A 22,245-nucleotide genomic window follows, 5' to 3' on the forward strand; every position below is an offset into this window, starting at 1 on the left:
TGCAGCAGCAGCAAGAGGAACTAAAGCGAGGGGGCTGCTGTTTCTTTTGTGTACAGGGGATCCCTTAAGAAACCGCACAAAGCGGAAATGTGATCTTTCGTGGCGTGGAAGCTGCAGCGAAGAAGGTAAAAGGAATCTTCTTGGAAGACACTTCGCGTGCTTATTCTTGCGAACAACTATTTGACTTTTAGAAGGCATCTGAAGTTTTTTCAGGGAGTTTTTTTTAATGCTTGAAGTTTCATTGTGTTTTTAATATTTGGTTGGGAGCAGGCCAGTCAGATGGGCGGCATATGAATGATAAAATTAGTATTATTTTATTTTCCAAAAAAGAAACCTCGTTGCTGCTGTTGCTCTTTGCACTATCTTCTCGGGAACACGAATACAACGCTGGAAGAGAAGCTCCTTTTCCCTTTGGGACGGTTGCTATCCCGTTCAGGCTTCATTCAGGTGCAGCTTTACTTCCGAGTAAGCGTGAAAGGGGGCTCGATTTTAAAAAATAAATAAATAAATTTTCAATTGCAATCTAATAATAGCCTCATTATAACAACACCTAATTGTAATACAATTCCTAATGCCAATTGTTCCAATACCAGGGGGCTCGATTTTGAGCTCTCCCCAATTTTGAGAATTTCCCCAATGATCTTTCATGTCTCACGATTCTTGAAGCGCATTAAAAAATATTGGTCCATGTATACTGAAGGCCTGATGGCTTCAGTTTCGTAAGGCCTGGCACCTTTTTCTCTCCTGCCTGTTTCTCTCCTTATTAGCATCCAGCCTGAGAGTTTGTGCTCTTTTTAAATTGGCCTAAATAAAAGTTTTACTCTATTGTAGGGTGGGGTTTTGTTTTGTTTTTGTTTGCATTTCACATTATTTTGCTTATTTGTTCCAACTGTCATAGCGCTGTAACATTTCCTTCTCTGGGCAGTTTTTTTCTAAAAGAGTGATTGGTTTTACGGTCATGTGTTTTCTGTATTTAATTTGTAAGCTTGTTTGATAGCATTGTCGTCGTACCTTGTATGGTGCCTGGAGGACTGTTATATTGCGGCTTATAAACTGAACGGATGAATAAGTGAAAAATCTGAGTGTTAGAAATTGAAAGAAAAGTTGGAAGGCATCTGAAGGCAACCCTGCATAGGGAAGCTTTTAAATACTGGATGTTTTATAATTTTTTTAATATATGTTGGAAGCCACCCAGAGTGGCCAGGAAACCTAGTCAGATGTGCAGGGTATAACTAATAAAGTTGTTGTTGTTGTTTTATCGTGCTTGGTAACACTTTATCTTTTTTTACAAATTTAATCTGTTGACTTGCTGCTGTATTATTTATGTTCTTTCCTAAAACTTTAATAAATACAGGTGGCAGAGGACAAAAGCAAATTAAAGAAAAACAGGAATTGTGCTCTTGAACCCAGTGCATGCATGTAACAACCACGTCCGTGTTTAATTCCTATGAATATCTTATTATAAATTTCTCTTCAAGCTTAAACTGTAAACATGAAGAAGTTAAAACTTAAAGAACTAGAGAGCAATCTTCAACAAGTTGATGATTTTGAGAATCCAAAACTTCTGCTTGAGCAATATCCAACAAGACCACATATTGCAGGTAAATCTCAATATTTTTTTCTATTTCTTAACAGTATGGCTAACATACTTAGAAGAGACTTATTGAAAACAAAAGGGTTAAGCTAATAATGACTAACTTAAATTTATTGATTTAAATGGATTTACTGTGACTTGGATGCAACCCTATAAATCTATTCTGCAAACGCTAATTCAAGAAAGGAGCCTCATTCTAGAACCTATGGTGGTTGGTGTGGATGATGTATATAGCAATCATGTGTATTTAGCATTAAATTTAAGTCATGTGGGCAGCAAAAAGTTTCATTAACAAGCTTTAAGTTGTGGATAAAACATGTTTTTCTCCTGGGGCTGTCAAGGAAGTCAAGAGCTAAATTTGTATCCCTGGAGCTTAAGTTGCTAATTGTTGGTGAATATTGAATTATGACTGTCTTGTTATGCTGTTGCACTCCTCTGAAAAGCAAGAGTCCATGTTCGAAACTGTTTAGTGGAAGAACACATGCTTCCAAGATAATTCCCATATTTTGGGGTCATGAACAGAAACACGTTCTTGTTTGACTTGTTCTGTCCTTCAGTGCTAATCACTGGCTTGAGCCACCTGGATTTTTTACAACCTGTCTTGCAAATATATTTACTTTAGTTTTCTTAGCTTGCCTTGCCCACTATAAAGTTGGCTGGGAGTGTTTGGACTTAATAGGAAACTGCTCAGCTGGCGAAAAGGGGATAGATTAGAGGCCTGCATTTCATTCCAGCCTTACAGTATGGTTTTGTATTTGCCCGGAACCTGTCACCCGTATTTCTTTGTTTTTGTCATCTAGCATGTATGCTTTATACAATTCACAATACTTTTGGTGATATTGAAAACAAGACTGTTGCAGATCTTGGGTGCGGTTGTGGTGTGTTGAGCGTTGGAAGTGCCATGTTGGGAGCAGGGTAGGTCTCTTACAGCAATGTGTTTCTTGCTTTCTCATAATGGCTGCCGATACTGGATGTATTTCTGAAAAATGTTAAAAGTGTGTAACCAGAAAGCCTTGATGAAGCCAACCAACCTATAAAAGTGCAGTTAGTAAAGTTTTAGAAAGGGTTTTACGTTAAAGGCTAGCGTCCTGATCTGGACCTATACTAAAGGACCTGGACCTATTATACATGTGCATTAGGAAATCCCTAATACAGTGGTACCCCGGTTTACGAACTTAATCTGTTCTAGAAGTCTACTCTTAAACCAAAACCATTCTTAAACCAAGGCACGCTTTCCTAATGAGGCCTCCTGCCGCTGGTACCCGTCCACCGTTCGGATTCCATTCTTAGACCAAGGTAAAGTTCTCAAACCAAGACACTATTTCTGGTTTTGCAGAGTTTGTAAACCAAATTGTTCTTAAACCAGACTGTTCTTAAACCGAGGTACCACTGTACTGAGTGAGACCATTGGTCTGTCTAGCTCAGTATTGTTTGTAGTGAATTGCAGTGGTTCTGCAGAGTTGCAGTTTGGGGACATTTCAGTCCCACCTATTGATGCTGGGGATTGAACCTGGGACCTGCTGAGTAATGGCTTGTATCCATATTGATTTGAAAACTGAAGGCATAAATTGGATACACTACTGAGTAGGGATGCAGTCTAGCCATGCTTTGTTGCTTTGAATATAATGTGTATTCCTAAATACACTGGCTGCCTTCAAATGCCACACTGAGCCACAGAGTATGGTTTGTTTAACTTGACTGTGCACAAAGCTCATGTGTTTTCCCACTTTGCTCCTCCCTTAGTCAAGTGGGGAAAGTAAGACCAATCCTTCTTTCACAGTAGACATATACCAGGAATAGGGACGCAGGTGGCGCTGTGGTCTAAACCATTGAGCCTCTTGGGCTTGCTGATCAGAAGGTCGGTGGTTTGAATCCCCGCCATGGAGTGAGCTTCCAGCTCCTGCCAACCCAGCAGTTTGAAAGCACACCAGTGCAAGTAGATAAATAGGTACTGCTGCAGCGGGAAGGTAAACGTGCGCTCTGGCACTTGTCACGGTCCTCCGTGCACCAGAAGTGGTTTAGTCGTGCTGGCCACATGACCCAGAAAACTAACACTGGACAAACGCTGGCTCCCTCGGCCTGAAAGCAAGATGAGCGCTGCAAGCCCATAGCCGCCTTTGACTGGACTTATCCGTCTGGGGTCCTTTACCTTTAACCTATACCTGGAATAACATCAACATATTCGTAACTCAAACAAAATTTTTAAAAAATCCTTCTAGTAGTGCCTTATAGACCAGCTAAGTTTGTTATTGGTATGAGCTTTCGTGTGCATGCACACTTCTTCAGATACCACTTCAGATAAGTGTGCAAGCACACGAAAGCTCATACCAATAACAAACTTAGTTGGTCGGCAACCTACCTGTAACTAGAAATATTCATAACTATAATTGCTGTTTTTCATTTTCCCCTTTTCCAGGTTATGTATAGGATTTGACATAGATGCTGATGCCTTGGAAGTATTTAGCAAGAACGCTGAAGAATTTGAGCTGACAAATATTGATTTGGTCCAGTGCAATGTGTGTTCTTTGTCTGACAGAATGCCAAAAACCTTTGATACAGTCATTATGAATCCTCCCTTTGGAACGAAGCACAATAAAGGTTGGTAATGATGCAGCCTTATTTCCAGTGATAAAGCAACTAGCTTTACAAACTAAATGTTTTGTAATTACACTTCTTGGCAATTTCTTTCAGTACTTGCTTTTGGATTGTGTAAGAGTGGCGATTTCTAAAGTCTAGTGCCATTTTTTTAGGCTGCATGTGTGGTGTTAATAAGGATTTGTCTTCATGCATCTTCTATATACAGTGGTGCCTCGCAAGACGAAATTAATTTGTTCTGCGAGTTTCTTCGTCTTGTGGATTTATCGTCTTGCGAAGCACGGCTATTAACGGTACTTAGCGGCTTTAAGAAAAAGGAAACAAACTCGCAAGAACTCGCAAGACGTTTTCGTCTTGCGAAGCAAACCCATAGGGAACTTCGTCTTGCGAAGCGACTCAAAAAACGGAAAACTCTTTCGTCTTGCGAGGCATTCGTCTTGCGAGGTACCACTGTATTGGAAGACTCATGTCACCAATCCTGTTTTGCTCTCCTCCCAGGTTGTGCAAACCCAATTCCTTCTGTTCTTCAAAAGTGTTCACTTTCTTTCTACATTTAGCACTAGATTTAGGATAGATGCTTGTGATGTTCTGCTTGTTAATATTTCCAAACATATGATACTTTAGCCAGCATATTGTAGCCATCTAATAGGGGGCATCTAAAAGGGACATGGGTGGCGCTGTGGGTTAAACCACAGAGCCTAGGACTTGCCAATCAGAAGGTCGGCGGTTCGAATCCCCGGGACGGAGTGAGCTCCCATTGCTCTGTCCCTGCTCCTGCCAACCTAGCAATTTGAAAGCACGTCAAAGTGCAAGTAAATAAATAGGTACCACTCCAGCGGGAAGGTAAACGGCGTTTCTGTGCACTGCTCTGGTTCGCCAGAAGCGGCTTAGTCCTGCTGGCCACATGACCCGGAAGCTGTACGCCCGCTCCCTTGGCCAATAAAGCGAGATGAGCACCGCAACCCCAGACTCGGTCCCGACTGGACCTAATGGTCAGGGGTCCCTTTACCTTTATTTAATAGGGGGCAAAACCTTCCCTGTTTTTTGGGGGGGTGGGGTGGGCGGAGTAAGTCATCTGAAAATGGCAAAAGTCTTACTGAAGTTTAGGCATATCGCTTCTGTTCCTTCCCACTCGTCAGTAAGGTTTGCCACCTACTGCAGAAAGATGCACTAATTCGTTTAAGGTTGTAACTAAAAGCATGATGTTAGACAGGAACAGGTAGCTAAAATATTTACTCTTCTCGGGCAGGGAAGCTGAATATTCAAATATACTGTTTAATTAGGCTTTCAATGCTGAAAAACCTGGAAGAGACACATTTGGCTTCCAAATTAAAGAAAACTTTTTTTTTTCCAAAAGTGATGCAAGTTTCACTTAATGCTGACGGACAAAGCTTAAAATCAATTTAATGTTTGTCATCGCACCTTTCAAGATTGCTACCCGTTTCAGTAAAACAAGTTTTGCTTTGGCTCATTCAATAGGTGATTTGAAACTTAACAACCAGCTTTAATTTCCTAGGCATGGATATGGCTTTTCTCAAGACAGCATTGCAGTTGGCAAGAACAGCCGTATATTCCTTGCACAAGACTTCGACCCGACAGGTACATCTCAAGCAAGTTTGTCTTCTTTCCACCTACATTACAGGGACTGAGTGGGTCAGAACTTATGGGAGCTCTAGCGACACAAAGATCACAACTTTGGAACATAATTTCACGATCAGCTACATTACAACAGTCAGTGCTTAGGATTATTACCCTTTGGTCACGATGGAAGCAGTCCTATCGCACCTATTGCGTCAGTTCAAAAGATCAGGCACGCTTCTGCCGATTGTCAAGGTGACCACTAAACATCTTGCATTTCTTCCATGCTTAGCATATCCAGAAGAAAGCAGATGAATGGAACGTGAAAATGGAAGTTTTAGCAGGTAAGAGCTGACGGTTTAGATCAGCCTTAAAGGCACATAGTTCCTCTTGATAATAATAATAATAATAATAATAATAATAATAATAATAATAATTTTATTTATATCCCGTCCTCCCCAGCCGAAGCCAGGCTCAGAGAAGGTTTGGCCTAGATGGGAGGCTGCTGTGAGGAAGAGCAACCTGAATTTAATAAAAAAATGAAAACACAGATTATGCTTAATACAGTCAAACCTCGGTTGTTGAACATAATCCATTACAGAAGCCCATTCAGCTTCCAAAACATTTGACAACCGAGGCGTGGCTTCTGATTGGCTGCAGGAGCTTCCTGCACACAAGCGGAAGCCGCGTCCAGATGTTCGGCTTCCGAAAAATGTTGGAAACCAGAATATTTACTTCCGGGTTTTTGGCATTCGGGAGCCGAAACGTTCGAAAACGGAGGCTTTGGGCAACTGAGGTTTGACTGTATTTGGGTTGTCTTATAGTGCCTAAAAAAATGAAACTCAAAAGAGCTGCTTTTAAAAGTCACTTTGTAAGAGCTACAACGATGCTGACTTGATTACGTACGTTGTAGGAGCCAGTTTTGCTTTTTCCGGTTGAGTTGCCCTGAGAACTTGGCTATTAGGGAAAATAAGTACAGTGGTACCTCGGGTTACAGACGCTTCAGGTTACAGACTCCGCTAACCCAGAAATAGTACCTCAGGTTAAGAACTTTGCTTCAGGATGAGAACAGAAATTGTGCTCCAGCGGCGCGGCAGCAGCAGGAGGCCCCATTAGCTAAAGTGGTGCTTCAGGTTAAGAACAGTTTCAGGTTAAGAACGGACCTCCAGAACGAATTAAGTTCTTAACCCGAGGTACCACTGTATAGGGAAGCTTTGACCCTCCAGATCTGGCTGAACTATCATCCCTGACCATTGTTCATGCTTGCTATGACTGATGGGAGTTGTGGTTTAGCATGATCTGGAGAGACAAATGTTCCCAGGGGTGCCAACTTTCAGGTTAATGTACCTCCAGAACGAATTAAGTACTTAACCCGAGGTACCACTGTATGGTTAAATAAGAGCAGACAAATTTAAAAATCTTTTAAATTGCATTTTAGAAGTAGATCCAGGTGATTTACTGCTTGTCCAACGGTGTAGGTCCCCCCCACCCTGTCCAAACCTTAGACAAATAATGTCCCTGACCTCCAATATGCATTTTAATTTATATCCTGCCTTATCCCCTGCTGTTTCTGGACTACAACTCCCATCATCCCTCGCTAGCAAGACCAGTGGTCAGGCATGATGGGAATTGTAGTCCAAAAGCAGCTGGAGACCCACCGTTTGGCAAACACTGAGATAGGTTCTTCTAAGACAGTTTACAAATATCAAAATGCTTTTTCTAAAAATAAATAAATCAGCATGCATAACAAGCCTGCAACAACCTTCCTCGAGGGCAGCAGATGGTAGATGTCCCTCCTTTGTGGCAAGAGCATTGTTCATCTAGCTCAGGCTTTGTAGCCTTCACCTGCCTGTCTCCCTCTCCCAGAATCTTTATCATACAGCAGCTGATGGCTGATGGCCCTGGAAAAACAGGCCGTGTATCTAAAATGCATTTAGTCTGTGCAAACTTGTGTTTTCTTCCCGATTCCAGTTAACCTGCTTTCGCATCATTATTCCCTAGTGCTTTTGCCGTTTACACCCAGAGACATAATTGCCTGATACCATCCATTACAGCTTAATGTGTTTACTCATTTTGTTTTCAGAACTGAGATATGACCTACCAGCCTCGTTCAAGTTTCACAAGAAGAAATCGGCAAGTATTACATCACTCTTGAGCCAGAGTGAATATAGGAACTTGTTAGTTTTAACTGAACCAAGCACTTAGGACCACGAATGAAAACCTTTTAGGCAAGGAGTTCTGTGTATTCTGTGACTGAACTGTTCAGGCACTAAAGGTGGATCCAGGAACAGAAATCAGGATCCCGAGAATCAACTCTGTGGGAGCAGAGACCTTAAGAATGGCTCAGCCCTAGAAGCCACTTAACTCCAACGTATAACATGAAACCTATTTTGAACATGATTATGTATACAGTGGTACCTTGGTTCTCAAAACCCGGAAGTAAGTGTTCCGGTTTTTGAACAATTGTTTTCGTTTTTGCTATTTATTTTGCATTTTTGAGGCTTTTTCAGTTAATTTGTTTTTGTGACTGTGTGGAACCCCAGTTCAGCTGCTGATTGTGACACTGCGGAAATGGATAAAAGCCCCCAATCCAAACAATTTTTATCATCTACAATACTATCTTATTTATTTTATAGTACAGTACATTGATTATTGCTTTCATTTTAATGATCAGTGGTCTCGTTAGATAGTAAAATTCATGTTAAATTGCTGTTTTAGGGTTTGTTTTTAAAAGTCTGGAACGGATTAATCCGTTTTGCATTACCTTCTATGGGAAAGCGTGCCTTGGTTTTGGAACGCTTTGGTTTTGGAACAGACTAAGTTTGAGAACCAAAGTACCACTGTACAGGTACACATCCCCCTAAACAAACTGGTGGTGATACAAGCAGGTGGTACAACCTAAGTGTTGGCCAGCAGAGATCCAGGTAAACATTACACTAAGCCTCTGTTTACTAACAGAGCATGAAGTCATCTGTGTTCTGCTGGTCCACATTATGGATTACACCATATTGATTTTTCACACGCAAGTGCTGTTGCTAGAAAGCACCATATTCAAGTAGAAGCAAAAATATACAAAGTGGATACACCCACCTATTTTCTCACAGGCAACCCACCCCCAATCTTTCTCACATTTACAGTGGTGCTTCAGGTTACAGACTCCGCTAACCCAGAAATACTACCTCGGGTTAAGAACTTTGCTTCAGGATGAGAACAGAAATCGTGCTCCTGCGGCGCAGCAGCAGCAGGAGGCCCCATTAGCTAAAGTGGTGCTTCAGGTTAAGAACGGACCTCCTGAACGAATTAAGTACTTAACCCGAGGTACCACTGTACAGGGTTATCCCCACTCAGTTTTTTTTTAAAGGCCCTCTGCAGTACTAAGCAACTCCCTGCTGGCAGGCAAGCAATAACTGAGCAAGCAAGGTGGCCCTTGTTCCTTTTCTTCTCCCCCCCCCCCCATTTTGGAAAAAAAGGCCCTCTAAGGGGCTCTATGTGGCTGGTGGGGAGAAAAATGGCAGTTTCCTCTTCCTTGACCCTCCCCATCTAAAAAAAAAAAAAAAATCCCATGTGGCAAAGCAAGAAAAACCAACTTAAATGACAGGTGCCCCTGGTTGCTTGAGGGATGCCAAGAAAGGCTTTTACAGACACCAGGTTGATCACACACACGACCCAACTCCCAGTGTTGTGGTAAACAGAAAAAGCAAATGAAATTCAAAGGTAGCTATTTAACAGAAGCATTGGCAAGCAGTTCAGAATCGAATCACTCAAGTCGGGTAACTGTACACATTTTGCTTTATTTAAGCCCACCTTTCCCATCAAACTCAAGACGGTGGTACACCCGTTGTTCCACTTCTGAAACCTAATGCAATGTAATTCATTGAATTCCAACACTGAAGCACGTTAAGTTTATTTGGTATCTACTAAATACAACTTTTGTACATAGTTTTGAATGAAGGTGGTTCAGTTTTCTTGAGCCTTTCCCCTTTGGCCCAGGGGTTACGGAGGTGGTGCCCAGGGGCAGAGATTTCCCTGCAGAAGCCTTTCCCGGTACCCACGGCTGCCCTGCCTTTCCCCACTGTTGAAATTAGGCTCGAAAAGAGCATTCAGTTGTAGCTAATAGAAAAGGTTGCCGTAATTAGTGTGTGTGGCCTACAAAAAGAGTTGGCAACTCTTGGTGCATTGTATAACAAACAATTTATGCTTTTATCCAGGCCACAGTCCCTGCCCCCAATCCTCCAGAGTATACAGGGGGGGGGGGACATGCAGGGGGTTGTAAGGGGAGAATAGAGGGAAAAGGCAAGTCCCATTTATGCTAAGAGGGACAACACAGTTCGATTTCACTCCAATAGCTATTATAAAAAGATGTGTTTTTTAAAAAGAAAAAAATCCCAAAGAAATATAACTCTTTCTTCTATCCCCTTTTTGCAGGTGGACATCGAAGTCGATTTTATTAGATTCTCTTGCAGAAAACAGGATGAACGGAGGAATGATTGAAAACAAATCATTTGTTTCTTTAAAGCAAAACCCTCAATGCTTTTTTTGGAGTACTATTCTGCATCTCCAGCTCCATTTTCTGTCTTCAGCTGTTTGCGGGCAGGCTCTTCCTTCTCAGCCTCTTCCAGTGGTCTTTTCTTTGGACTCGCCGCCCCTAAAAACATCTAAGAGTTAACTCCGTATTTGATCTAAAGAACAGCCAGATCCGTACCTCTGCCAATAAAGCAAGTATTACTGAAACTTTTTGTGCAACCGTCCTTGGTGCCTCTCTCAGAACAACACCAAACGCTTACGCTACGTATTTGGATGGAACAATACGGAGGAATGCTTGTGACCCTCAGACAGCCATTCTGCCCTTTGACCTGAAGCTGTTCAAGGCGAAACAGATTCAGCTGTAAAGTGACTATTTTGAAGTAACAGAGGCCTCCGAGCCTATTTTGACTGATCAGCCATTTTCCCCCAGCTGCAAAAGCCTGAACAAGCTGGATGGTAAACACAGCCCAGTGTGCTGGGAATGTATTTTGGCGTTGAGCTATGAGTTGCCAACCAATCTTACTGGCCTTCTGGCTTTTTCGTGGAGATTAATACTGCCTTTTTATTACTTGCCCTGCCGAGGCTCCTTGAAAGATCAGGTTGGCTGGAGCCTCTGTTGCACATCACTATTTTTGCCTGTTCTGGGTAAACCGTTCTGCAAAGACATTCAACCTAAAGTATGTGAGACTTGAGTTGCTGAGGCTTATTCCCTACCTAGCCCTTTTATTCTGCAGTGGGAAACTGCATTTGGAACCAGGAAAAACCCCAGCCAGTATTAAAAGTATGTGATACTAAACCCAATGCATGCATTCAGAATCTTGTTCTAATAAAGGAAAGCGCTCACCTGTCGCACTTTCGTCTTCCCCCTCTTCTTCATCTTCACTCTCAAACTTCGTTTTCTTGCCTTGGAATTTCACTTTCCTGTCCTGCGCACCTTGAGGTCCCTTGCCACCTTTTCCTTTACCTTTGCGGCCTGTCAGGCAAGAATAGGCACGTCTTAGGCCGCTTAATATTCAGCTTTAGGGGCTTCCCGCAACGCATCTCAAGAGGATAAGAAAACTGCAACCTCAACTATCTAAGCCAAATGTTGACAGGCAGTGGTTTTCCACTTTTGCCCTGCCCTGCCTTGCCCAGAACTTGAACACTGGACCCTTCTGCAAAGCATATCCACGTGCAACACTCCCCAAGCATTTTGCCGGTATGTGCGGGTGAGCCTTCATAGATCAAACCCCGCCAGCAGAACTCGTGCTTCCCCTCCATGCACGGCGCTGAGAGTTAGTCTGCCCATCTAACCATGAGCAATGAGGTGTGCAAATCAGTTGCAGAATTCGGATTACATCCCTAGCGCGCTCTCACTGCCCCAGCATGATCTTGTTTCATAGGCTTTCCCCTCTGCTGCACAGTCCAGTTCACCACCAGTTTTGCAGTCCCCTCCAAAGCCCCCCCCCCCCACTGCTGCTCTTCCAGCATTCCTAGAATCGGGACCACAAGAGTCACCTAGCCCAACCCCTTGCGATGCAGGTATGCTTTGCCTAACATGCTTTGCTCAAACACACAACCCTGAGATCAAGAGAGTTATGCTCTACCAACTGAGCTATTCCAGCACTGGACTGCCCCTCATGTCTGGCTTGCAGGTTTCCCAAAGGCAACTGCTCCACCGCTGCATTAAACCATTTCTGGACAAGATAGCTCCCTGGTCTGATCTAGCCAGACTCATCTCTGTGTCCATATATGGCTTCTGTGGGTTCAGAAAAGGTTTCTGCTGCAGATCCCAAGACTAGGACCCTACTTGAGAAGAGCAGACCACAGCTTTGCTCAACACCTGCTATCCACATCATAAGGCTTCCAAGAAGGTAAACTAAATGAAAGATGAAGAAAAAAATCAAGGCAAAACGTCACCTTTTCCTTTCTTTTTGTTCAACAGTTCTTGCTGCCCCTCCATGATTTTCTTGAGCGCTTCTCTCGCCACGTCTCCTTCCAACACGTCCCACGTCACCTCTCTGCCTCGCAGCTGCAGGCTCCCGTCATTTGCCGTCTGGGCTTTATCCAGCGCTTCTTTGGCGCTGCTCTTGAACAGGATGATTCCCTGTGTGCAGAAACGCAAGGTGGTTATCTCAATACGCAACCGTTCGCTCAGACATTTTCTTTCTATGGCTTCCCTGAGGTCAGAAGAGACTGCCAAGGTGGCGGTTTGATAGCTAAAATTTGCCGCCGAGTCATAACGGATGCAGTGGTAAGGATCATGCAGGCCAAGCACTCCCACGAGGCCTAAACTAGGTTTGTTGGAACAGTCTACAGTGGAACCTCGGGTTGCAGACGTAATCTGTGACGGAGGCACGTCTGCAACCTGCAGCGTTCGCATCCTGAAGTGCCGCGTCTTCACAGGTGCCATTTGGTGCTTCTGCACATGCGGTGAAACGCGAAAGTAACCCGTTCCGGTACTTCCGGGTTTCTCGTGGTCCACAACCCAAAAACACGTAACCTGAAGTGGCTGTAACATGAGGTATGACTTATTTGACACCAGTTGCCCAGGAACATAACTGATCACTCCTCTGAGCCCTCTCAAGGCAGCCCACTGTTAAGTACAGTGGCACCTCAGGTTACATACGCTTCAGGTTACAGACTCTGCTAACCCAGAAATATTATCTCAGGTTAAGAACTTTGCTTCAGGATGAGAACAGAAATTGTGCTCCGGCGGCGCGGCAGCAGCAGGAGGCCCCATTAGCTAAAGTGGTGCTTCGGGTTAAGAACAGTTTCAGGTTAAGTACAGACCTCCGGAACGAATTACGTACTTAACCTGAGGTACCACTGTACTCCTATTTCATTTTTAGCGCTGCAGCAGCATAGCTGGCATGTCGTGCACTTCTTCAGAAAAGCACCAAATTCACACCATGCACAGACTCATCTATCACGATAGCTCACAGATATCGGGGCATGTGGTGGCATATAACACATGTGTGCACATAGTAGCCAACGCAAGAATGGTTCTACTGGGGTGTGGCATGAACACAGTGCACAGATACAAGACGATAGCTCTTTTAAAAAGTTCAAAGACTTGAACAACTATACAAATAAATCCTGACATCGTATAGGTGTGCACAAACACAAGCGGTATTTGCGGTATTAGGTCTGTATTGGCCACATGTAATACAACTCAGACAGAGGTTAAGTGGTATTAGGTGCTTATATAATTATTACATTACAGTTTTACTCTGTTTTATATTGTGCTCATCGGTGTCTCCATATCTGGAAGTCATTATGCACTTGGTGTAAAAGTGGTGCTTTTATGAAAAAGCATGTGTTTATTATTGTGAACAATTGAGATAAGCCACTACAGTGGTGCCTTGGGTTACAAACACTTCAGGTTACAAACTCTGCTAACACGTAAGTAGTACCTCGGGTTAAGAACTTTACCTCAGGATGAGAACTGAAATTGCGCGCTGGCGGTGCAGCAGGCCTCATTAGCTAAAGTGGTACCTCAGGTTAAAAATGGTTTCAGGTTAAGAATGGACCTCTGGAACGAATTAAGTACATAACCAGAGGTACCACAGTCATACCTTGGTTTTTTAATTTAATCTGTTCCAGGAGTCCGTTTGACTCCCAGAACAGTTCGAAAACCAAGGCGTGGCTTCCGATCGGCTGCAGGAGCTTCCCTCAGCCAATCAGAAGTCGTGACATTTGGCTTCCGAAAATCCTTCGAAAACCGGAACAATCACTTCTGGTTTTCGATCCTTTGGGAGCCGGAACGTTTGAGTTCAAAGGCGCTCGTCTTCCAAGGTACGACTGTACTGGCATTAGTTGCTGTTCTTTTCATTTGAGGCCTAAGCCGGACAGGATAAACTTATGACCCAAAGAACAGTGGCTCGGTGCCGGAGCATCAATTTTGCCCACAGAAGGTCCCAGGTTTAATCCCTGCCATCTCCAGCTAGGGCCGGGAGAAATTTCTGTCTAAAATCCCAGATAACTGCTACCGGTCAATATAGACAATACTGCTTTCTATGTTCCTAAAGCAGCACGTGGGTCACTACCCACAACTCTGCCCTTTAACTATTCTCTCTTTCCCAGGAGAAGATGCTATAGCAGACTACAGAAGGGAATCAACCAGTTCCAGTAGCTTGTGAGCATAAAGCAGGCCTCCCAAAGCTAGCTGTGGCTCCTTCAGCTAGTAGCTGCCAGAATTTCCTGGGGTGTTTTATACTAGCTCTGGCTCCTGGGACATCGCTGGTGTGGCAAATCCATGGGAGGTATCAAGAGTTGAACCACTGAAATTTATGGACCTAACTTTGTCATGCTCATTAATTTCAATGGGTGTACTCTGAGAAAATCTTAGCTGAAATACCACCCAATTTGTTCAAGGCAAGGATGGGAAAAGCAGACACCCTTTAGGTGCTGTTCGGACTACAACCTCCATCGCTTGTGACCACCAGCTGGGGCTGGCAGGAGTGCAGAACATTTTAAGGCAGGCCACAGGTCTCCTAGGTTTGAGACCCATTGTTAAAGTTATTCACCACAATGCAAAGTTTTACCTCTACCTATTAATTTGCTGCTTAGAAGAATAAAGCAAAGCAATCACAGCATTCTGTCTAGCAAGCAAGAATGAAATTTATGTTCCCTGTTTTTATGAGTGCGTCTTGGATAGGAGGAATCAAATGTTTCTGCCAAGTTTTCCATTCTGATTTTCAGTAATAGATTGTATATACCAGGGATGTCCAACAGGTCAACTGCGATCTACTGATCGATTGCGGTTGATCGCTGGCTTTCCCCCCTTTGCTGGGGAAAAAGAGCATCTGGCCTCACCCCCTCTCCCCGTCCTCCATTTGCACATGATCGCTAGAACGCAAGATGGAGTTTTCGCTGTGAGGCTGATTGTTTCCTGAGCAATCTTTCGGTAAGCGACTTTTTCCTTTCTCCCCTAAAGAAAGCTCAACAATTTTTTACCTCCCCATCTAAAAAAAGGCTCCACAACCTTGTCTTTCCTCCCTAAGAAAAGCTCCACTTTGACCTGAAGGGGTAGATCACTGCCAGATTTTTATTCTGTGAGTAGATCGCAGTCTCTGGGGAGTTGGACATCCCTGGTGTATACGTTTCAAAGAAAACCACCTTCGTATCGGGCAGCGAGTGCAGCAAAACCTGAAAACATCGCCCCATTTTGTTGTTAACATTTCGCCAGATGCAGCAACGCCCCGGGTCTGACCTCTTTGGCACCTCTGACAAAGTCTATCCATTTAATTTCGCCATGGCCAGAGAAAAGGGCATGGAGGTCTTCTCGGCAAGTCTGATCTTCCAGGTCTCCAAAGAACTTCAGCAAGCAGCCTTGCTTCTCCTCCAGAGATTTCTTTCATTTACAAAAGGGGAGGGAAAAGATTCCATTAGACAGGACAGACATTTGTACCCCGCAGGACTGAACAAGACTTCAAGCAAGAGATGGGTTTTTAAGCTTCCCAGCACTTGGGCAATGAGATGTACACAAACTTGGAACGTTCCAAGGTTGGGGGGGGGGGATCAAGCTTGTAGATAAGACCATTAGCGAGGTTCCAAGTTCCTAGCTGTTAAAATGGCCCCATTCAGAGATTCTCATGCTACCATAATCACATGGAGGAAGGGTGGGGGCCACACCACTGTACCTCCACACTCCTCAACTGGCTCCATGGCCCTGCACCCCCCACTGCCATCCACACTTTGGGAGGACCCATTCCCCAACCAACACAGCTCCACCCCCTTCCACCATGTGATTATGATGTCATGAAAGAGAACGCCTAAAGTGGAACATTCCTTCAGTGCTGTTGGCTGCATAGTGCTGCTGCTGGCTCGTAATAGCAGTCGCATTTTGAGTTGCATGCATCCAGCTATGTGCTGCTTTATTTTAAGGTTCAGCTTCCCAGGCATGCTCCAGCGATCTAACCTCGGTTAAGACAAGAGTACCCTGGATCACACCTTCCTGCAGTATATAGTGGAACCAACACAAAACCAATACGCTCAAAGTCTTGCAACCACAACTTCAAGAATGTGAATTTATTTGGCACTGCTCATCTCCCTCCCCCAACCCATGTACACAAAGGTACCCATGATCACATAAAATCTGGAATGGGGAGGGGGTGCCCTGCTTCTTCCAGGAAAGCTACTTTAGCCCAGGACACTGGTATGAGGAGTATTACACTCCAGTCTGATTGGAGCGCAATTGAAATTTGTAAGATTCTGGAGCACAGAAACAAAGTAAATCACTAAACCATCAATTCTAGCATGTGGAGGGCCACCTAAATGGTATAATTTGGCATCTCAAAGATAGGTATTATTTATTGTATTATAACTTGGCATCGTTATAATGAGGCTATTATTGATTAGCAATTGAAAATTAGTAAAAATTATTGTCCCCCCCAAAGGGGGGGTATTACAATCCCAGACACACTTTGGCAATTGAGTTTTAAGTCTCCGAAAGACTTATTTTAGAAGAAGCTTGAAACCAAACAGTACTGTTGCCTTTAGCCTTACCCACACAACACTTACAAACCTTTTCATGACAATTCTCTCCCATCTGGGTCAGAACAGCCTTTTCCACTGTATGGCCTAAATGTAGCCTTGGCTGATTAAGTTTGCGACTAGCATGAAAATGCTGACTAGCTTTTTAAATTAAAAAACCCTTCTACCAAGTGGACTGGAAGAGAAGGCCCTTCCTCCTCCAGCCAGCTCCTTTGTCGGAATGAAATTCCAGGTGATTTTTGTCTACTCCGCAAGGTGTTAAATACAAGGCCGACCTAATGACATAAAAAGGAGCAGAACTGCTTTCTAGGTCTCCTATACCTCCAGCAGCACTAGGCAAACAGCCCTTATAAATGAGGCACTCAGGAGTTATTTTCTAGAAGAATCAGAGAACCATAGAGTTGGAAGGGACCCTAAGGGTCATCTAGTCCAACCCTCTGCAATGCAGGAATACGTAGCTGTCCCGTACAGGGAATTATCAGCAGAAGAAATGCTGTCAAGGTTCAGGTTCCTGTGCAAACCCTCCTTACAGCTAGTCCCAGTCCACGGCCAGTTACTCATATCTGTGACAAAAAAGCGCTTTGTACCTGCTCAGGGGCATTTCCTACTTACTTCATATGCTCTAGGACTGAGCCTTCGCACTGAAAACGGATGTTGGGGCCGACTACTGGCTCAGTCCCAGTATGTGTAAGAAATCAAGTGCGTATGGGGTGAGCTCCCGTTTCTCAGTCCCTGCTCCTGGCAACATAGCAGTTCGAAAGCACGTCAAAGTGCAAGTAGATAAATAGGTACCACTCCGGTAGGAAGGTAAACAGCATTTCCGTGCGCTGCTCTGGTTTGCCAGAAGCGGCTTAGTCATGCTGGCCACATGACCCGGAAGCTGTATGCCGGCTCCCTCGGCCAATAAAGTGAGATGAGCACCGCAATCCCAGAGGCGGCCGCGACTGGACCTAATGGTCAGAGGCCCCTTTACCTTTAATTACTAAACAGCATCGTATGTTTTGGATAACCGAGGTGAAAATTTCCTGTTTGTTTTATTGTTCTTATCAGGTCCAGGAGAGAAGACTCAAGCTGGTCTTAGCTAATTGCTTTTCAAGTCTTTATTCTTCCACCTTATCCTTCTAAATTACACAGGGGAAACAGAGGCACTGTGGATTACACAGTTTTGACAGTGAAATCAAGGGGCATGTACCATTTCCGCATCTTCCGCTTGCTTCTGTTTCTCCTCTTTCTCCCTGCGACAAAAAAAGAAAAAAAGAAAAAGGGTTGCGTAGTTAAGCAGAGCGCACTGCTGGCAAACAAAGAGGAGATGATAATTGTGAGGTTAAAAAGTCTCCGCTTACTGCTTGGCCTTTGCTTTCGCTTCCAATCTGTTCCGTTTTTTCTCATCGTTCTTCTTCGCAAAGTAATCATCCCTGCACGGAATATATAATTCAATTAAGCGAGCCAATTTAGGGGCACTATATGCAACAGAAAGGAATATGAAAGCCACCCTTAAGATGTCTGGCTGTTCTTTGAAGCAAGCTAATCGCCGCCTTGGTGCTGCTATAGACAATGGTGACCAATTAGCGTTGACAGAAAGACTGGCTTTGTAGCAAGAAAAAAAATAATCAGCACTTATTAAAACTGGCCATCTGTTTCCCCCTCAAAGCGCAATGAGACTCTTCTCCCCGCTGTGCTCTATTCCTCAGACTGCAAGAAATCGCTACCATTGCCAGTGGAAAGATCTCCATCGGGAGGTTGTGGACTCTCCTTCCTTGGAGGGTTTTAAGCAGAGGTTGGATGGCCATCTGTCATGGATGCTTTATAGCTAATATTCCTTCCAGTTCTACAATTCTATGATGCTAGAGGGCAGGCAGGCAGAGCAAGACAGAAGACCCCTCCTAGACCCATTTTCTAGCACTTGGTGTAATGGACTAGAGCGCAGCACACCCAACAGCATCTGCCAAGAGACTTACAAGCAAAAGTCCACTCCAGGCTTGATCGTAGGCTCCTTTGCCAAGGCTATCAAAGCTTGCCTTTACAACTTGGTGTGGGATGTAACATAAGCAGTCAAGTACAACACTGTGCCCAGAGTGGACACAGACGGGGGTGTTACTCCAGCCAGGAGGACTTCCTGTCACACCTGTTTAGAGCATCCTCCCCGAGTGTGACCAGGTAGATGGGCATGATCTGTGAGCGCCTGTAAAAGGCCAGTCACGCAATCATCTTCCTATCTGACTCTTTTGCTGCTCTCTTCTGATACTAATGTATTTTGCTGTCTGCTGGCTCTCAGCAGTTTGCAAAAAGAATAAAACCAATAAATTGGTTAAGTACAACCATTTAAAGTGTTTTTTTAACAAAAATAGAAATAAAATCAGCAATAAACTAAAAACAGATTAAAACTCGCAATACTCTACATACCTGGATAAACTCATATAAACAAGAGTGTTTTTAGCGGGCGCCAAAATGGGTACAGTGAAAAGGCTTGCCTGGTGTCAACAGGCAAGGAGTTTCAAATTTTAGATGCCATTACACTAAGAGATCCAATTTTTGACAAATGTGGATCAGGTATTCTGCGCCAGCGCCAGCTCCGCAGATCAAAGAGGTCAAGTGGGCATATATGGGCAAGGCGATCTTGCAGGTAAACTGGTCCCATGTTGTTAAGGGCTTTGAATACTAATAGTAACACACTGGGTGACTAGTAACAATCTATAAGTCCAAAGCGTTACGATATCAAATACATAACTCACCTGAACAGTACAATAAGCTCCGTGTCCTTGTATTTTTGGTTTGGAGTTTCAACGAACTGTTTGGCAGATTCGACGCTGTCAAAAACTGCAAATACTGATCCCTGAAGGAGGTAAGAAAGGAGGCGTTTTAATTTAGATCGGTGGAATATTCCTACAGGAAAAAATAATAACTGAAAAGAGTTGGCAGAGCTTCGACGAAAAGGAGTTACCTTGAACGTTTTCTGAATGGTTTTCCGCATCTGAATGTTTTCAACTTTGCCTTTACTATCTAGCCATTCCTTGATATCATCAAGGGTTGCATCCTGTGGAAAACCTTTCTGAAAATCGAGGATTCGGTCAGTGACTTCATATTCAGAGACACGTTTATGCAAACACATATCTGAGGACGTTTAGGGTATTTACACGGGTGTAGTCTTGCCGCCGGTTTGTGAACAATACCCATAAGCTGGAGGGATAGCGGTAAAGAACGATATTTGAGAGTCTCCCTCAAGACGAGCAAAAATCGAATGTCAAGCAGAATTAGCCAACTTAAGCTAAACTGCTCATTACTAGGTAACATAATATGGGGCACAGTGGATAAAAATCAATGATTTTTTAAAAAATAAAAAAACTTTTTTTTAATTTAAATTGGAGGTTTTTTAAATTCAAATTGGATTTTTAAGATAAAATGCTTTTCGAGGAAAAAATCTTTCTAAAGATCATTTTCTATTTAAGTTACATTGCAGTCCAAAGACTATTCCTCAAGAAATAAGGATTTGTTTTAAGTTTTTCCTGTGTGTTAAAACTCAGTCTAAGGTGTGTTTTTTTTTAATGTTTAACCACATCAGTTAACAAACATGTTATTGTTTTAGTTAAATAAATTGTTTAAATTGTTATTAAGGAAATGATTATTTTTCTCTTTCCAATAAAGTACAGCAGAAAAGCTGTCCAAATATAAACAGTTAACTTATTAAACCTCACAATAATTTCACAATTATCTGTGTATTTCTAATAGTATAACCAAATCAGCCATTTTTGATACAACTGCAAAAACTACTCTGAAAATTTCTTATTCCAAAAATGAAACCTACATTTGGTTGTAAATATTGAGATTATACCAGAAAGAATGAGTCTTTCTGTAAAAAAAGATGATTTAAATCAAGTCTTACTGACTAGTGGTTTAAATTGATGTGATGTAAATCAAATCCACTCTGAAATATATACAACCAAAAAATAATCAATTTTGAGTCGTGCGACTCAACTTGCGTCGACTAGACCCAGCTTTTTTTAAGCATTGTGGGCTAAAGTCGTTTCTGAGGCTCCTCTGAGATTAGAGGCCCTGCAGCCTCAGCTTCATCATTTTCATAGTACAGTGGTACCTTGGTTCTCAAACGCCTTGGTACTCAAACAACTTGGAACCCAAACACTGCAAACCCGAAAGTAAGTGTTCCGGGTTGCGAACCTTTTTCGGAAGCTGAACATGCTGTGTTTTGAGTGTTACGCTTCCGATTTGAGTGCCGTACTTCCGTTTTGGTCTGTCTGTTTTTGCTACATATTTTGCCTTTTTGCGGCTTTTTGTTTTGCTTTTGTGACTGTGTGGAACCCAGTTCAGCTACTGATGGCTTGATTGTGTGACCACAGAACATTGTTTATTGCTTTCGTTTTATGGATCAGTGGTCTCGTTAAGATAGTAAAATTCATGTTAAATTGCTGTTTCAAGGGTTGTTTTTAAAAACTCGAACGGATTAATCCATTTTTTATTACTTTCTATGAGAAAGTGTGCCTTGGTTTTGGAACGCTTTGGTTTTTGAATGGACTTCCAGAACAGATTAAGCTTGAGAACCAAGGTACCACTGCAGATCTTCCCTGGGGAAGAGTGCATTTTCAATTCACTGAGCCAAGTGAAGCCCAGGGCCTACAATATGCTTCCCAGAATCCTTTGCAATACACAGGGTGTCCTCAATAATGGCAAAGAAATTTTCATGCAGGACTGGGGTCCCCCAAACTAGAACGTTTGAAATCCGGTTGCATTAAAACACATATCGTTCCCACTTACAATATACACAGATCTGCTTTTAACCGCGTTCTTATATTGCTCCGTCACTTCCGGCAAAGGTTTGTTTGGAGATCTTCGGACTTTAGCTTTGTCTTCGCTAATTTCCATCAGCTCAGTCGTTGATTTTTTCAACGCCCCCACTATTACATCGAAGTCTTTAGTGAGGCGATTTAACCTAGGAAGGAAGATAGAAAGGTGGGTAAAAAGAGGTTACTTGTTTTCTTCTTTTTTTAAAAAAAGATCAGTTACATTAAGTCTCCTCTAAATACAACCTGAGCGAAAAAGTGGAAGCATAGATGCCCTTTATGATTGGATTACATCAGGAAAAATGAAGAAATAGATGGAAAATCAATATATCGCACAGGAAACATATTGGACACAAACTCCTTTTGCAGAAACGAAAGTTAATAAATTTGCAACTACAAATGAAAGTCAGGAAACCAGTGGCTGTTAAACAAATGATTAAGATCGGAACTGCTGTAAATGGATTTATGAAGATTATGAAAGCAGGAATAAGAACCTCGTATCCTGAAACCAGTGCATAGGAAGTCACCTCAAATTGTTTAATTCAGTTTTTGAATAATTGGCTCTGTTTTTAATTGGATTGTAACTGGGTATTGTGAAAATGTGGCTTTTATTGGATTTGTACTAAATTCATATTTTTTATAAAATATTGTTTGCATTGCATTCAGATAACATGATGAAGGCTG

At 42.9% G+C, this 22,245-nt stretch overlaps 2 protein-coding genes across 3 annotated transcripts in view; one reads left to right on the forward strand and one right to left on the reverse strand.

The window, feature by feature from the left end:
- Positions 1–11,140, forward strand: METTL5 (methyltransferase 5, N6-adenosine). 2 transcript variants are annotated; one of them, XM_053359936.1, is made up of 8 exons: positions 1–125; positions 1,479–1,601; positions 2,395–2,509; positions 4,011–4,192; positions 5,706–5,788; positions 6,060–6,111; positions 7,851–7,900; positions 10,193–11,140. In XM_053359936.1, the coding sequence occupies exons 2-8, from the start codon at positions 1,493–1,495 to the stop codon at positions 10,256–10,258; spliced, it is 657 nt and encodes a 218-aa protein (XP_053215911.1). In that variant the 5' UTR covers positions 1–125; positions 1,479–1,492; the 3' UTR covers positions 10,259–11,140. The 2 variants fall into 2 exon arrangements, with proteins under 2 accessions (XP_053215911.1, XP_053215919.1); XM_053359944.1 differs by lacking the exon at positions 1–125 and adding an exon at positions 138–465.
- SSB (small RNA binding exonuclease protection factor La) overlaps positions 9,539–22,245 on the reverse strand; it is a 19,732-nt gene continuing 7,025 nt past the window's right edge. Inside the window, exons 4-12 of the mRNA XM_053359886.1 lie at positions 21,536–21,710; positions 19,710–19,817; positions 19,501–19,601; positions 18,112–18,183; positions 17,961–18,003; positions 15,486–15,626; positions 12,191–12,377; positions 11,136–11,264; positions 9,539–10,412 (exon numbers count right to left, since the gene is read on the reverse strand). Coding sequence (XP_053215861.1) covers positions 10,312–10,412; positions 11,136–11,264; positions 12,191–12,377; positions 15,486–15,626; positions 17,961–18,003; positions 18,112–18,183; positions 19,501–19,601; positions 19,710–19,817; positions 21,536–21,710 — 1,057 coding nt within the window. The 3' untranslated portion in view covers positions 9,539–10,311. The remainder of the gene's footprint in view (positions 10,413–11,135; positions 11,265–12,190; positions 12,378–15,485; positions 15,627–17,960; positions 18,004–18,111; positions 18,184–19,500; positions 19,602–19,709; positions 19,818–21,535; positions 21,711–22,245) is intronic.

This window comes from Podarcis raffonei, chromosome 1 (assembly GCF_027172205.1).
Source record: "Podarcis raffonei isolate rPodRaf1 chromosome 1, rPodRaf1.pri, whole genome shotgun sequence".
NCBI lineage: Eukaryota > Metazoa > Chordata > Lepidosauria > Squamata > Lacertidae > Podarcis > Podarcis raffonei.

What these genes read in the sequence shown, in the direction of transcription:
- METTL5 (XM_053359936.1), top strand. Translation starts at nt 1,493, where the DNA reads ATGAAGAAGTTAAAACTTAAAGAACTAGAGAGCAATCTTCAACAAGTT. An exon ending in TGGAACGAAGCACAATAAAG is followed by an intron (nt 4,193 to 5,705) that starts GTTGGTAATGAT and finishes TTAATTTCCTAG; the next exon opens with GCATGGATATGGCTTTTCTC. An exon ending in AGTTTCACAAGAAGAAATCG is followed by an intron (nt 7,901 to 10,192) that starts GCAAGTATTACA and finishes CCCTTTTTGCAG; the next exon opens with GTGGACATCGAAGTCGATTT.